Source organism: Trichoplusia ni, unplaced genomic scaffold (genome assembly GCF_003590095.1).
Source record: "Trichoplusia ni isolate ovarian cell line Hi5 unplaced genomic scaffold, tn1 tig00002984, whole genome shotgun sequence".
NCBI classification, from domain to species: domain Eukaryota; kingdom Metazoa; phylum Arthropoda; class Insecta; order Lepidoptera; family Noctuidae; genus Trichoplusia; species Trichoplusia ni.
In genome coordinates this window covers 231,337-246,470 of record NW_020800313.1, presented here as the reverse complement: position 1 = coordinate 246,470, position 15,134 = coordinate 231,337, and the positions used below count along the sequence as shown (strand labels likewise).

The 15,134-nt window shown below is 36.9% G+C and overlaps 2 protein-coding genes across 2 annotated transcripts; one reads left to right on the top strand and one right to left on the bottom strand.

Annotated features, from left to right (window-relative positions):
• Positions 1 to 213: 213 nt before the first annotated feature.
• On the top strand, positions 214 to 9,546 carry LOC113507626 (DNA repair protein RAD50-like; the record flags this gene model as incomplete). Its single annotated transcript, XM_026890507.1, is given in 11 exon segments — positions 214 to 278; positions 4,097 to 4,316; positions 4,501 to 4,722; positions 4,981 to 5,179; positions 5,431 to 5,598; positions 6,807 to 6,958; positions 7,389 to 7,549; positions 7,796 to 7,952; positions 8,540 to 8,599; positions 8,864 to 9,029; positions 9,113 to 9,546. Coding segments are annotated over 11 exon segments (1,620 nt in total), but the record flags the coding sequence as incomplete, so codon positions are not given.
• On the bottom strand, positions 9,295 to 15,025 carry LOC113507629 (UPF0047 protein YjbQ). Its single transcript, XM_026890510.1, has 4 exons — positions 14,637 to 15,025; positions 14,306 to 14,442; positions 13,289 to 13,417; positions 9,295 to 12,987 (listed from the first exon to the last, which is right to left on the bottom strand). Exons 1-4 carry the CDS (start codon positions 14,791 to 14,793, stop codon positions 12,913 to 12,915), a joined length of 498 nt encoding a protein of 165 aa, XP_026746311.1. The 5' UTR covers positions 14,794 to 15,025; the 3' UTR covers positions 9,295 to 12,912.
• Positions 15,026 to 15,134: the final 109 nt, after the last annotated feature.

Sequence of the window (15,134 nt, the reverse complement as noted above, 5' to 3'; positions counted from 1 at the left end):
ACTTTCGGCGGATGCAGCTAAAACCTGATAGCTTGCAAAATCACATACCCCAAATATTACCATGTTAAACCTGACCTGGCAATTGTATAAAACATTTACAATTACATTTATGAATAAAACAGCTTACATGAGCTCATCAGGCACGGAGGCACGACAGACTCAGTTCAGGCGTCGGTTAATATTCAAGTTATTGAAGTTTGTGCTTGTCCCCAGAGAGTGTGGTGGGTGTGCGTCGCACTGCTGGTGTGGACTCCGCACACATACAGCAGGGAGTTCACGTAAGTATATTTGTTTCTCTACTATTACAGAACACTGAACACAGTAGTCGTTTACGTAACATTTCTATTTGAGCCTCCAAAGAGTACAATGCGACAAAGGCGTTCGTATTTTGAATGCAGTATTCAAGAGGAGGCAATCGCATTGCAGGGTTAAACTACTGAATTCTTCAAAAGGATTCTAACGTTTGGAATATGGACGTGTACAAAAATATTTTAAACGATATACATACCTAGTTACAACCTTCTTTGCAACTGCACGGGTGAACGCTTTATATTTTTTTGTGAAAAAGTCGTTTGTGCATCTAGCATAGTCAATCTGAAAGGTAGCGCCACAATTAATTTAAACACACCCATTTTAATATGTAATCTTAGGGACATACTGAAAGGTACCCAGAGGTAGCGTTAAGAGTCCAGCTAGTAGAAGGGCTCAATAGAGTCTTATACATATTCATCACCAACCATGGACTACAGTAGAGACCTTTGTCTAAAATAACTTGCACTTTTCAAAACAATGACGATGCCAACATATTTTCTTTGTCATCGTCAAACGCTAATTAAACAGTAAAGTTAACAAAACATTTTCAGTTTTAGTGGCCGTAAATATAATTATTTAGTGAGTTGAAATGTAAAATAAACAGTCTTGGAACTGTTTACGAGGGCATCACATTTTACAGTACAATTTTGCGTCAACCTAGCGCGTTTTAATGAACCAAATTTTACGGGGTAACGTGAAGCCATTCTGGTTATTTTAGAAATCCATTTTTCATTTTCTGTAGATTCATATGTATGAACACTTTGGCATAGAAATACCGACCCAACTAAATATAAAAGTGAAAGATGACCGTTTAATTATATTATCGTCCAGCTTAAATAAATTCATTAAGTATAAGGTAGGTACCTATCTGCTTTAATGTTTACTAATAAACATATTAAAAGCTTTAACGGCGCTTACGATCAAAGGTCTTGTGAATTAAAAGTGTTTTACAACCACTATCAACCATTAACTATCTTATTAGAGAGGTTCGAACATAAAAATATCAAAAGATCGTTTGCAAGTGGAGAAAATTACGAAACGTATGGGGAAACCGGTGACAAGAATCATAAATCTTCAAATAATATTTATATCTTGACATCTGAGTGAAGCGCATCGTTAGATAATGGATGAAAACCCATTAATCTTCATTAAACGGTTCGCTAGGAAGAAACTATAACGTAAACCGTTTCTATTTACAAACTGATTGATGTTCTATAAATACACAACTTTTAGATAATTAAATTAAATCTTTATTTATTTTGTGGGCACTTTCTTTTGATGGAATCCAAGATCATGGTATCCGGATACAGTACGATATTTAATTTTCTTTTGTTATTATTCAAGATTTCGGTGCCATGATACCACAAAAAGAATTTCCAGTCTTTGGAGCTGGACGAAAATGGATGTAGGTTTAAAGAGTCCCATTTCTCTGTTATACCCATCGGCCATGGCCCAATGAAACAGAGCCCTTTCATTTTCATCTTCTTCTCGCATATTACCAAATAAACATACGATAAGTTGATAATTGGATTCAAATAGGTCCGTGTAACCTCCTTCTATGATGCGCAAACTATTTCATTACACTAAACTGCATCCAACACCAGCTGGAACACGTTATTCTCAGTGCAGTTTAGTAACTAGAACTTGAGCTAATAATAATGCACTGAGCCAGTTCTGTTTTCTGCTATTCATTGTATTTCAGTCGTACGGTTACCTTCCTTTAAATAGCTTTGACATCTGGACATTCGTTTTATGGCGACAGTGGTATGTAGTGTAATACGAACGGACTAATTACTAAACACTAATGTAATAATGTAGTTACGGGTTTAGGGTCTGTGCAGCGTAAAGCTGATTGGTTGGTTTAGTAATTTGCTTTTTTATGCAAAAGTCTCAATATCGAAGTCAGCACAAAATGTCATCAAGTTTATATGCAGACTTGTACTTGCACAGATATTTGTAGTCTTGTAGTCATATCTCTAAGTTGCTCTATCTAATTTAATTAAAGTGCCTCAGCCTTTTGAATTAGCAGTTTTGCACCTAAGCATGACGAGAGCCTTTCCCATTTTTTTTAGTTAGTCATAGGGTCATTGAATTGGCCGTACGTTCTGAAAAAAGGCGTATCATCATATCGGCATATCATTTTCCTCACTAATTTCTCCACACTTGTTACAGTCTTCTACAAGTCCGCAGGGTATCTTAAATGATTTAAACACGTAACGGATTTGACAATCTTATTTCTTAGTATTGTACAAGTCTTGTACCTATCAATCGATTATGCTAATTTATTTATTGCACAACGTTCAAGCTGGACCAACGTGGATCGCAGCTCAGTAAATATTCATGAGCATTTACAAAAGCGTAATTGTACGGATTTGTTTGGTATTTGATACTTGCCTTAGTTTAGTATTTAGTATATATCTCGCCCTGTATATCTAAACTCTACTATGCAATACAACATAACAAGTATAAGTTGAGCCCCGAATAAGATAAACTTAGACCTATTTATGCCTACCAATGAAATAAACGACTAAGATTAACTACATAAGTTAGCCCTATTTGGGTTTGAGACAAATTATTTGGCAATAGCAACAGCCACGTTATTTTTTAAATAATTCAATTGTTGACCAAGTAAGTAAGTTTATTTTAGCTGTAGCAACATATAAACATAAATTCTAGTCTATTTTCGTCTATTTAGCGTCGATTTATAAACATAACGGTACAATTTTATCCTTAGATCCTTAAAGCTTCTAATGGCTGACATAACTCACAAGTCGCTATAGTCGACGCCTACACTTCACAAACCATATTATTCCTTAACACTATTTAAGTGTTTGAATATAAAATTAGAGTCTTATTTTGACTCATGGTGGCTAAATAAAGTTCATTTACCCCAGAGGTCAAATAGTTTCATATTTGCCTTTTGAAATTGTTAGTTGATATATGAAAATAAATTCAATTAAAGGAAATCGCGAAACATTTTGATAGTGGTTGAGGTCATCACGCCAAAGCCACTTTGCGCGCCGTATCGTGGGTTCGATCCCCGCGTAGGACAAGCATTTGTGTGATTCATGAATGTTTTTTCCGACTCTGGGTGTCTTTTTGCATGTGAATTGTATTTAAAAAAAAAAATCACTATCTTTTAATTGATTCTTCTTATATTTTACATGGTGCATGATTCTACATGAACGAAGTATTTTCCACATCAAGCATTATTCCCGTCATTTTTTCCCAGAGCTGCAGCATTCATTTCTATTAAGTACAATTTATTTTTTTCTTGTTATTGTAGATTATTAAGTTGGTGGTTATTAGGGATTATGAAACTGAAAACCGAATTCAGGAATTCAAAACAGTAGCAATGGCATTTGGAAACGGCTCATTCTCCAATTAGGCAAATAAGCGATACTAATCGGCGTGGTAAGGTACTCTCCATTACCGGAACTCCGCCGATATTTATAAATAATGGATGTTCTTAGAATCTGAAATCGATTTGTAAATTAAATACATTTACCATTTAGTCGTTACTTCATAAAACTCTAAATATTTGTTTAGTGGTAGGTTTATGTAGATAAGTACTCTATCATTATTTTCTTGTCACTTTTTTCAGGTAATGTAAAATCTTTTGTACCTTTACACTTAATTAATAATATTACCAAGAAAGGCGGGGATGCCCAGACAGAATTTTTTTTTTCTGTTAAGACTCTCTTAAAAAAAAGTATACTTTCCTTAGCAATAAGGGGCTGCTATCCTCATTGTACTAAGTCAATACTTAAAAAAATACTTCTAGGCACGAAGACATCAGAGAAGCCATGCTGTCCCTGGTCCACATGATCCGGATGTCAGAAGACAAACTGGAACGACATGAATTCAGAGAGAGGACTCTTGGAGACCAGCTGAAGAAAATGCTGATCGGGCTTGACAAGAAACACAGAGCTCTGGAACCATTGAAAGGGATGATCTCAAGACTTGACGACCGTCTGTCTAACGTGGAAACTATACTTCTACAGGTTCGTAATTATATTACTAATTATCATCAATTATAAGTATTCTCATCAAAAATGTTTTGGTAAACGATTGCATTTTTATTTTTTTAATATTATCCTATTCCAGCACAAGTTTCTCAGGTCTAAATAAAACTAATTCATATCTTATCCTATTCAGGAATAATAACTTTCTTCGTTTTGCTTTCAGAGAGAAGAACGTGAAAAGTCATCCCAAGCGAAAATAAATGAAGCACTAGAAGGCATACAGAAGGCGCTGGTGGCGTTAGCACCTGCTCCTCCTCCACCGATAGACCTGGACAACAACCTGTCTGCCAACGACGACGCTATTCAACGGAGGCTAGACACCACTGACGCTAAGATCGACGCTGTCAAGAAGGAAATCAAAACTCTGAAAAACACTTTAAATCCGGTAACTTCCTTTGTTGTCATACTTGATTATGGTCTAACAATAGTTATGCAGTTTGCCAGAGCTTCCCCATTAATCATGAAAATAAATAATGTATGTATATATGTATGTATGTACATATTTCATGCTTTTCGAAACCATTGAACAAGTTCTGCTTAGACCCTATTTTTGACCCAAAACACACAGACCTAACTAGTAGGTACCTTGTCTACCTAAGCAACAATAACTAATAGCACTGCTTCTATAATTTGATTGTTTTAGGAGACATTCCGTTCGATGTGCTTAGAAGCAGCTTCCGACACAAATCCATTTGAGAAGCACATATCAGAAGCTGAGAAACTTCTAAACAAATATGAAACGAAACTCAGTGAGTACAATGGAACCAAAGTGCAGACCGACTTCGTACCACTGAACGAAGTGTCGCTAGCTGACGAGGCGTGGCACAGCAAGATGAGTGAAGGTATTCGCTGCTGGTTGTTATTGTCCTTTAGAATATTTTATGCTGATTAGCTAATCAATTCATTGAATTTCAACAATGTAGACGGATAATGTAACCCAAGCAATTATACCCATGGTTTATCTGAACAAGCCAGCATCCATTTGTTGAATGTAACCATGGTTAAAAATTATTAAGAACTCTCCTTTCCTTATTCTTCCAATTAAACAATATTGGGATGACTTTCTTTCCGTCTAATCATGGCATGTTTTCAGTGATGGAGCGCCAAGAAAAGGAAATAAAGAAGATCCAGCAGTTGTTGTCTGACGCGGAGAGCATGTGGAAGGACCTCCCGCGACTGGCCGACATCAACCGCGCCACCAACCAGACCATTGACACCGTCACCAAGGCCACGGAGACCATGCTTATTAACAATGAAATGGGTAAGAAATGTCATCCCCACGTCTGTTATCGGGACTTTAGTAGTCCCACTATTCGTTATTCTATAAAAGCAAAATTAATTATGACCGTTATTATTTGAAAATAGAAACGTGGATTTTGTTAGACACTTCGACAGTAGATACCTAAATGTTCGTTCGAATTACGTTAGCTGTGCTCAGGTAGCAGTAGGGATGGGGACCAAGTGTTGAAATGGGTTTTTTTTTTGTAAATGAAAATTACTTCCCTCTCCTTTATCCATCTTTCCCTCTCCAAGGCAAATGCTAAGAAGCTCTGTAACACTGGGCCAAAAAAAATACCTACAGTGTGAAACTAAATAAGATATTAACCCATTCAGTGCCGAGCCCGCCCATCGGCGGGCAAAATTTTTTAACTTTCACGCCGAGACCGCCCATGGGCGGTTTGATTTTAAACTGCAATAACTTTACGAAATAACGTCAGAAAGTAATGAGATAATGTGTAATGATTTGTTTTATTAATATTGATTTGCAACTCAAATGGCCTGCTGATATTTGAAGTTTTGAAAAAAGGCAATTCTATACTGTCATGCCGAGCCCGCCGTTGGGCGGGCCGAAGATTTTATATCAGAGGTCCCAAACTTTTGTAAATTTTAGAACGACTAACGGCTATTATTAAGTTATGTAAAAACTTCTCTGCTCGCTTCTTCTTAAGCATGAATTTCGTGTATAAAAATAAAGTGTTATCATCTATTTCACATAAAGGTGTAAAACCTTCGAAACATTGATCAACAGAAAGTTCTGATTAACTTGTGAAAAAATACTAAGAAAAAACATTTGGAGCCCTAAGAAGAAACATTTGGTCTCTTACTTAAAAAAAACCCTTCGGCAGGGTTAATTTTGGCCTAAAACGTCCCAGACAGCCGGCCGGCACTTCTGCCGGTCGGCCGGGCCAATACAAAGGGCTGGCTGATAAAAGCAATGAAGGCTTATATTATGCGTTCGCGTTATCTTAAGTCAAATTAATAGCACTTTCTAGGATTTTTTTGGATGCGATATCAAACGATTCATGTCGGAATCTGCAGCTTCATGCCGAAAACGCCAATGGGCGGGCAAAAATACATAATTAAGATGCCGGGACCGCCGATGGGCGGGCTGCATAGTACAGTATGGCGGCAACTGGGTAATATTGTTACTCTTTAGATCGGCAGCGAATGGGTTAATTTGCATTACAGCCGTGAGTAAAATCTCGACCAAACTCCGAGAAATGGGTGACAGACTGGTGGCTACCAACGAAGACATTCAGAAGAGCCTGACGCAGAGCAACACCATGACTGAACGCGCATACAACGACATCACTATGAGCTACGAAACATTGCGGACTGAGGTAATGAACACAAAAAAAGTTAAGAAAAATGATTTCTTGATATCGATAACTAGTGGTATATAGTACTTGAGGCTACCAGCATTTTCAATACCAATACAAGTGAAACAGCGCACTACACACTCCAAAAGTAGTTCTATCTTGGGCGAGGAAGAGAGATGTTGGTCTATGCTGTCCATTGCGGTGTCACATTTCCAGCACCATAATATTACTTTGAAATACTTTGAGACGTGGTGGTAGATCCTCTGAACTGCAATAACCTTATAACCACCCACTGTTGCCACCTGAATTTGTCTTGCCAATTTTCCCAATCGCAGATTTAAACTTTATGCATAATGTTACTTTATGCAATAAAAAAACTGAGAGCTAACTGCAATAGACGTAATAGCGAAAATGAAGAAATGAATGTCTTTAAAATTCCAAATCTTAACAGGTTCAGTTGCTATCGAAGAGCGAGCAAGTTATCCTGGATACGGCCGACAATGTGGTGGCGACGCGCAAGCGCATCGAGTACGGCGTGCACCAGATACTTGTGGAGGTCGGGGACCTCATCAAGGTGCAACAAATTCACATGAATAGAACTGTTAGCGACAAGTGAGTACTCAAACCATTACACATGAAATTTATTCACTACAAATTTATTTGCGAAGAAATAAATATGTATAGGTAAGAAGTTCCAAAGGTGCTGTCCAGCTAAATGGGAACGGTCAAAAAATAATTAATGTTTTTAATTTACGTTTCGTGATAGTAAAAATGAATTCGTGTATTAGTTATTTGAAGGTATAGGTAAGCAGAACTGTAAAAAAACATGAATAATGGAACAATGATTAACGTTTATAGATTGGACAGCATCGAGTCAGCTATAACCAAGAACCAAACGAATGCGCTGAACGCCTTGAATGCTCACATCGCAGCGGAGATGTCACAGGTGTGGCGGCAGATCGGTATCATGCATTCACAGATCATGATGAGCCAGAATGCATTGCACAATCTCTCAGTAAGTATGCAATCATAAACTGCCTAACAAAATTATATTTAGTGCAGAGATCATGTAGTTTAGTCTCTCTATTGCACATTATTCTGGTTAATTTGTCATTAACACCTTTCTAAACTCGAAGCTTTTCTTATATCAATTTATTTAAACAACTGCCGGTGCTTCTCTAAAAAAAGTCCAATTCAGGACTGCGGATGCTATTAGATTAATTGATTTAAAGTTTCGAGGTATAAAGCCTACTTAAATAAAACTTTTTTATATGCTTTTAATAAAAAAAAAAAACAATATTTTCATATCTAAAAACTGCGTATTTCGTTTTAAGTCTGCACATGAGGCGATTCTTATGCAGACCTTAAGAGTTTCATGCATGAAACATTAACTATTCACGGATAACGTCACGTGATACTCAGTGTGCGATGTAAACACAGCTTAACATTTCACTGGTCTCTGGGGAACGTACGTTATTTAATTATTTTCCAGTTAATCCCTTTAAACATCAATTTCTGTAACTACATTGCAATAGTCACGCATCGTATAATGGCTTGTTAGTTTTAATTGGAATAACAACTAACATAAACTTTCATTTGCAGGAAACATCCGAGCAATACATTAACAGCAGTACGACAACCATGGACACAGTAAAGAAGGAAGTAAGTCACATTATACCATACGAATAGTGAACAGACACAAACAATTTCAAGGTATCTGTATTTTTCTGAATACAACTAAGGATCAGAAATCTAAGAATCGTTAATACTGCATTGGTATCTAAGTCGCAATGTTCTTCGTACGCAGAGCACACATTTACAGTAGTCCACCCTGTTGACATTACATTAAACATCGTTTTTTTTTTTGTCTAAACAAGTAGTAATAAGTTGTGTAACATTAATGACAACTATTGTGCGGGTTCCCAGGTCGACGGCATTACGACACGCATCGTAGAGTTAGGTGAAAACCTTAACTATGTGCTCGGCAAGCTGTCGCTGTCTACACAAGAGTTCCGGCAAATGGCCATCAGCTTGACGAAGGCTTTAGACAGCGCTAAGAAGATTAGCAGCACTGTGCCCACTTTGGCTGAGGGTAAATTATTATTTGAAGTACAAAAACAAGATATAAAATGGACCTTCCTGAATTTGTAGAAAATAAACGTATTTGCTTTTCAGATGCTGGCCCCGGACCTCACAAGATTGAAAGTGATGAAAAAACAACATAATTATTAAGCAACTGATACCAAATAACATAGAGATAGTTAATAACAATTAAACATAAGTTTTTACCGCATAGACTATTAATCGTAAGTCGACTGACGTGAGGTGTTTTGTATGAAAATAAAACTCGTATGATATTAACTTTTGCAAATATTTAATCTCTTTCATAATTGTGGATCTATATATTTATATTGTACAAGTTATATGATACAATCAAATTTTTTTCGTGACAGATATCCCAACGTCATATACAAGTGAGCGCAAAAAACCAACAATATACAACTGACAAAGATCCTCTAAGAAAAACGTGAATCAATCAACTGTACAATCATAATATTGATATAATAACTTTTACTGATCTTAAATAATATACATACAAATTATTTGTCTTTCTTTTTGGTTATTTTATTAATCTTGAATACAACCTCATTTTCCTAAGTGCAATTAATATTAAATATGTTTAACAAATGAATGACGCTTACTTGTTTGCTAAATACATAAATAATTTGATAAAATGTGCCCTATTTATTGAACTGTTACATTACATAATATATTTAAACATTACAACAGAATACATGAAATAACAAATAATCACTTGATACAAGTATTAACATCGGCTAATTTGATAACTGCGGTTAAGTATTGTACGATTTCGTAGCTTATGCACCTCGACACCTTAGTGGCCATACAAGCAGCGGCACTCACTCTAAACAAGTAGATTATCAATGTGTGGTTCATTAACAACTGCGAGAACTATAAACTATTAGAATTCTGTGGTGCAGCCAAACTGACAACCGTATAAAACACAATTACAAGGCAACATTTGTTTACATAGTCCCTAAATCTGTAAACATTAATTATATACATAATACAGGTACTCGTCGATCATACAGCCACTAAAATGTATGTTTACATAAAATATTAGCACTCAATTTACATAATCAACTTGTTTTATCTGGATGGGAGTTGGGAGTCCACTTAAAGGTAAAACACTAGACTTATTCGTTGTTAGTGAACAGCCTAACTGGGGACATCTCTAGCCTATATTATCACGGTTCAACAAAACATGCCCCGCGACAGGAATGTCTTAAGATAAACAAAAGGAATGTTATTATATGTTGCGAACCAGTCGCTTTCGTCTTTGAAAACTTATCTACTTAGTAGGATTTCGGATTACTAATAATAAGTATATTGTATTTACTTTTATTTATTTTACAATATAATGACATTTAAAAGAATGTTTTTATTTTGAATATTAAAACCAATAATATAACAAACAGGCAAATCTTCATGGCAGTGGCATACATTACACCCATACACCAATAGCACTTGAACATTTTTACATTACGATGAATCATTATGTACATGGATAAACGTACATGTACACTATATTTATGCAAAAAATATTTACAAGTCCTTAATTAATTATGTGTTAAAAAGCACTTAATAGCCAACCCTTTGCACACACCTCCGAGAACAATCCAAAAAGTTTATAAGAATGCAATAAAATTTTAAGCGGTAAAAAAACTGAGATAACGCGCGAATCTATTGTTACATAGAACATTGATAATGCACACAAGGTAAATTATTCATATGGATAATTAATAAACAATATATTCATTCGAAGCGTAATTAAGCTTTATAAAGCTGTTTAGATAATTCCAAAAACGATTCCTATGACTACCATGATTTATAAAAAACTTAAAAATTGTTTAAAAGTTAAACGTGAATCTATCAAAAGCCCGAATATGAACGTACAACAAGCTCCCTAAGTGAAGTAAGTTCAAGCAGTCCATGAGATGAACCATACCATCAATGTAAGACATCTACACTTTGTACAATGCGGTATCAAAACAACGTGTGTGCGGCGTGTCGCGATGACGCGGCGAGCTCGCGTGTCGCGTGCCACTGTCAACACCGCTTAATAAATATTTACTTAACGCAACGGTACCCTACTATTTATAATTTATTAACTCCTAACTAAGTGTAAAATTGTGCCACACAAGCGATCTCGATGGGACATCTAAAGCCGAACGCAACGAAACGGTCGCAAGCGCGCCGCGTGCGAGCCCGAGACGACGTCTACTGAGTTCCGCTGTTGATGGAATGTCGAACATGGAATGAGTATTATAAATTCCTGTAAAACGACAAGGTTCTCAACCCTGTAAAATTAGTGAACCAATTACATTATGTAATTTCCACTACGACTCGTATCATACAAAACACCCGCTACTGATTACTCCACCTGATAACTATGTATAATAATGACTATGCTCAAATTTAGATTCAATTTGGAGCCCCCTATCGCAATAATTTTATTACTTTATCTAATTTATATAGATGTGGCCGGATATAAAGGTGACGTTTGTATACCCTAATACCGTTCACATTCACTTACATTATACTAATGTTTGTTATGTGACATGGAACTTACATAGGAAGACATTACAACTATACACATACGCCTTTATAGACATCGCCAAATTAAATTGTTTTCACCTATAATTAGTATATTCTGTAATCGTGAAATTGATTGCATCCGTAATATAATCGACGTAATAAACATGTAAACATAGCAACAAATGAATGGAAACGGAACACCTAGGAGCGTAGTGTCAGAGGGCGCGAGTGTACAGCGCCGGAGAGCGTGTCACCGGCCCGGGCGCCCGGCCACGCCGGCCGAGTTCAGTCTTCGCGACTCACAAACCGAGTCTCGGAAACGAGTCTGCAAATTAATTCTTGACCACCCCATAAATTCGAGGCACTTACATGATCTTAAGAGTAATGATATACAACTACTATCTAGTGGTACCAAATGTTAGCTCTTTGTCATCCCGCGAAGGACCCGTTGATACAACGGGTGTGACACAATTAAAGCTATGGACATGTTCCACGTACTAATCGTTAGTAAAGTCTAACCTAACACGGAGAGAGAAGGGAGCTATCATACACGTACAAAGTACTTAACTATAATAACCTACATTCAGCTCTTAAAACTTACACGAACTGACCGTTAACCAGTGCGATTACATACAAAATTGGTGTAGTAAAATGAGTGTCCGAATCCATAAAAATGTCTAACGTGCTGCCATGTTAAAAAATATAGTGTCTCCAGGTGTACTTTGAAAAAATTTGAACGAGTGCAGTAGTGAAAAATATTCGATCCTTTCAATTCATTACTTCTTATTTCATATTTTCTCCTAACGTATTATATGATCACTAATGGTAAAAGTAGGTACCAGATGAACTCCTTCAACGATCGAACCGAATCTACGAAGCGGAATGTCACAACGTCCACGCGTGATCTATTTACATTATATCGACAAGTTGCAATAACAAAACAACAATTACTTTATGTATACTTTAAAACCATCGCACATAATTTTTATGTACAAGTTCAACGGGTTCAGCATTAATTTCGACTGAACGTAACATTAATAGGGTCTGTGTCCGCGTGGCACCTCGCCGCGGGCTGGGCGCTTTTCGAGCTACTCGACACCGGAGCGCCTTCAATTCCTATAACGCTATATTACAAATAGGAGCTCGGCTCGCACAGGCCCGCGTGTGAGGTGGCACGCGAGGCGTTACAAAATATTTATCTTATGTACATATTGTCGCTCGAAGATAAGAGTAAGAACTATGTCTATCTTAGGTGTGGGATATAAAAGGTGTCGGCGCGGGGTTTACCTCCGCGTGCTTTTGGAGGAGGGGCGCGAGTGAGAGTGTGTGTGGGGGGTCGCGCCCCCCCCCCGCTCCTAACTGGAACACGACGCGGCCGACACGGGCGACAGCGGCGAGTCGCGCGGGCAGCCCGACAGCGTCACTACCACCTGCGAGGACCACACATCTCATTACTTATGTATCATTTAAGGGGTAACAAGAATAAGTCAGTAGTTTGACTAGCTCAAATCTTGGTATCAAAGAATCAGTAAAAAAAACTGCATTCAATAATGTCAGCCTGGCATTATTCACTACAGATTGAGGACCTCCCCTCTTCTCTCTTAACATATTTCCAGGTTGTGCTTTACTTATAACTTGCCAGTAAGACGTGACTTAATATTTCCAATATAAACCTAATCCAATATGTCTAGATTAAGATTTCATATCATTTTTATATAATTTAGACCATACCTTTCGGCTGCCAGCGTGATTCCTATGCTCGCAGAGCCAAACACCTTGCCATGTGCCAAGGTTGAGCTTGCCATCTGTGATGGGGATGGTGAGGGAGGAGCCCAAGAAGCAAGCCTTCACATGGGCCGGCTGTATAACAACAGACATCATTAATCATTTTATAACACAATGTATATTGTTAGCACACATCATTTGGGATCTCCAATTTTGATTCCTGTGAAAATAATTGTACAGAGGCCAAATTTCATCAAATGAATTTAAACACATTATCAATCACATTATGAGGTTTGAAAAAGTGGTTACAATAGACTTATCTCATTTTTCACTTTCATTTGTTTAATCATATTATGTCAAAATTAATGCAGTAAACGGTATTTGCAGATTGTGTGTACACAGAAAGTACTCAAGAAATTAAGATTTGCTCACAATCAAATGAATAATAAATCAAATTAGCTAGTCACTGCCTGTATGTAGTAAATGATGTGCTAAGTTTCCAATAGCTCTATTGTTTTCTTAACCTTCAACACTAATTCTCATACTTGTATTCTGTGCATTTAAAATAAGTCATGCTTCACATACAATATTAACCAATACAAGATACAAATTGCACATTCATTATTATTCCACTAGCAGTTTAGTGTTAAAAATAAACTTAAGTTAAACATTTATCAAGCACAATGTCATAAATGTTGTATTAACCTTTTACTCTTATATATACACACTGATATGATAATTTAATTGTTGCCTTGGTGTTGAAAAGGCCTTCCACATCTAATTAGAATTTATAAACAAGTCTCTTGTTGTTTTATAATATTGTTCCTTCACATATCCTTTAACTATTATAAAATCAGTAGCACAGGTGAAATATGTCAGCAAGGCAGATTCCTATAGAGAGCAAAATTATTAAACTTTGATAGACAAATAACATGACGTAAACAAGTTAATAGTCATATCAAAATGAATGCAGCAATGTCAAAGATTAAATGTTAATGAGTGATTAGCACAACAAACACTCACCATGTCGTCAGGGCCCTCGCATGAGTGGCGGTAAGGCAAGCCCTCTGGCACAATTTTGTTGAGCATCATCTCCATATCGTCTCTGACATCAGGGTCCCAACTCTCGTTGAGTGCGAGACTCGCCGATGTGTGCATTACTGGAAACAACATCCGTTGATCAGCTGGCTACCGTGCTTTCATCATTTTGAAACTATATCACATCACTTTTTCATAACACTTCACGTCAACGTAATAAAATAGCATGATAATATTTGAAGGATTAATGTGACAGTCTGCAGGGATGCAGCATCGGCGGCAAGACAAGAACGCTGTCACAGCACCGAATACTCACTTTGGATATGGCAGAGGCCGACAGCGAACTGCGAGAGCTCCGGCACCTGCTTGAGGATCTCCTCAGTGACAAGGTGCACGCCCCGGTGCTGCGGCCTCAAGTTCAGCTTCCGTTGAAACCACGCGGATCCGATCTGAATTCCTCGGTTCGAGGCCATGTTTAATTTTTTAAAACGCTACAGAGTGACCGCAAGAACACAAACGATCTTACACAACATCACTTAGAACAATCTTTACATGAATTAATCCACAATTATCATAAAAGATTCATCTTCGATCTTTAAATAGTAAAAAATATAACGGAGGTTATAGGACAGATTCGACACCCTATTTTCTGCGGGAAAGTGAAACAGTCTTCAAACGAAAGAGAAAAACGAATTTAATGTTGTCAATGATAAAAATGTACTGAACCACCATGGATTTCATTCATGAAATTTTAGAACTGCCTATCAAAAAATATCATGTTAATTGATTTATTCAATACAATGATTAATTAGTT

Coding starts and splice junctions, on each gene's coding strand:
- LOC113507629 (XM_026890510.1), bottom strand. CDS start 14,793: ATGGCCTCGAACCGAGGAATTCAGATCGGATCCGCGTGGTTTCAACGG. Junction 13,418..14,305: donor GCGAGGGCCCTGACGACATG/GTGAGTGTTTGT, acceptor GTTGTTATACAG/CCGGCCCATGTGAAGGCTTG. Junction 12,988..13,288: donor ATCACGCTGGCAGCCGAAAG/GTATGGTCTAAA, acceptor TGGTCCTCGCAG/GTGGTAGTGACGCTGTCGGG.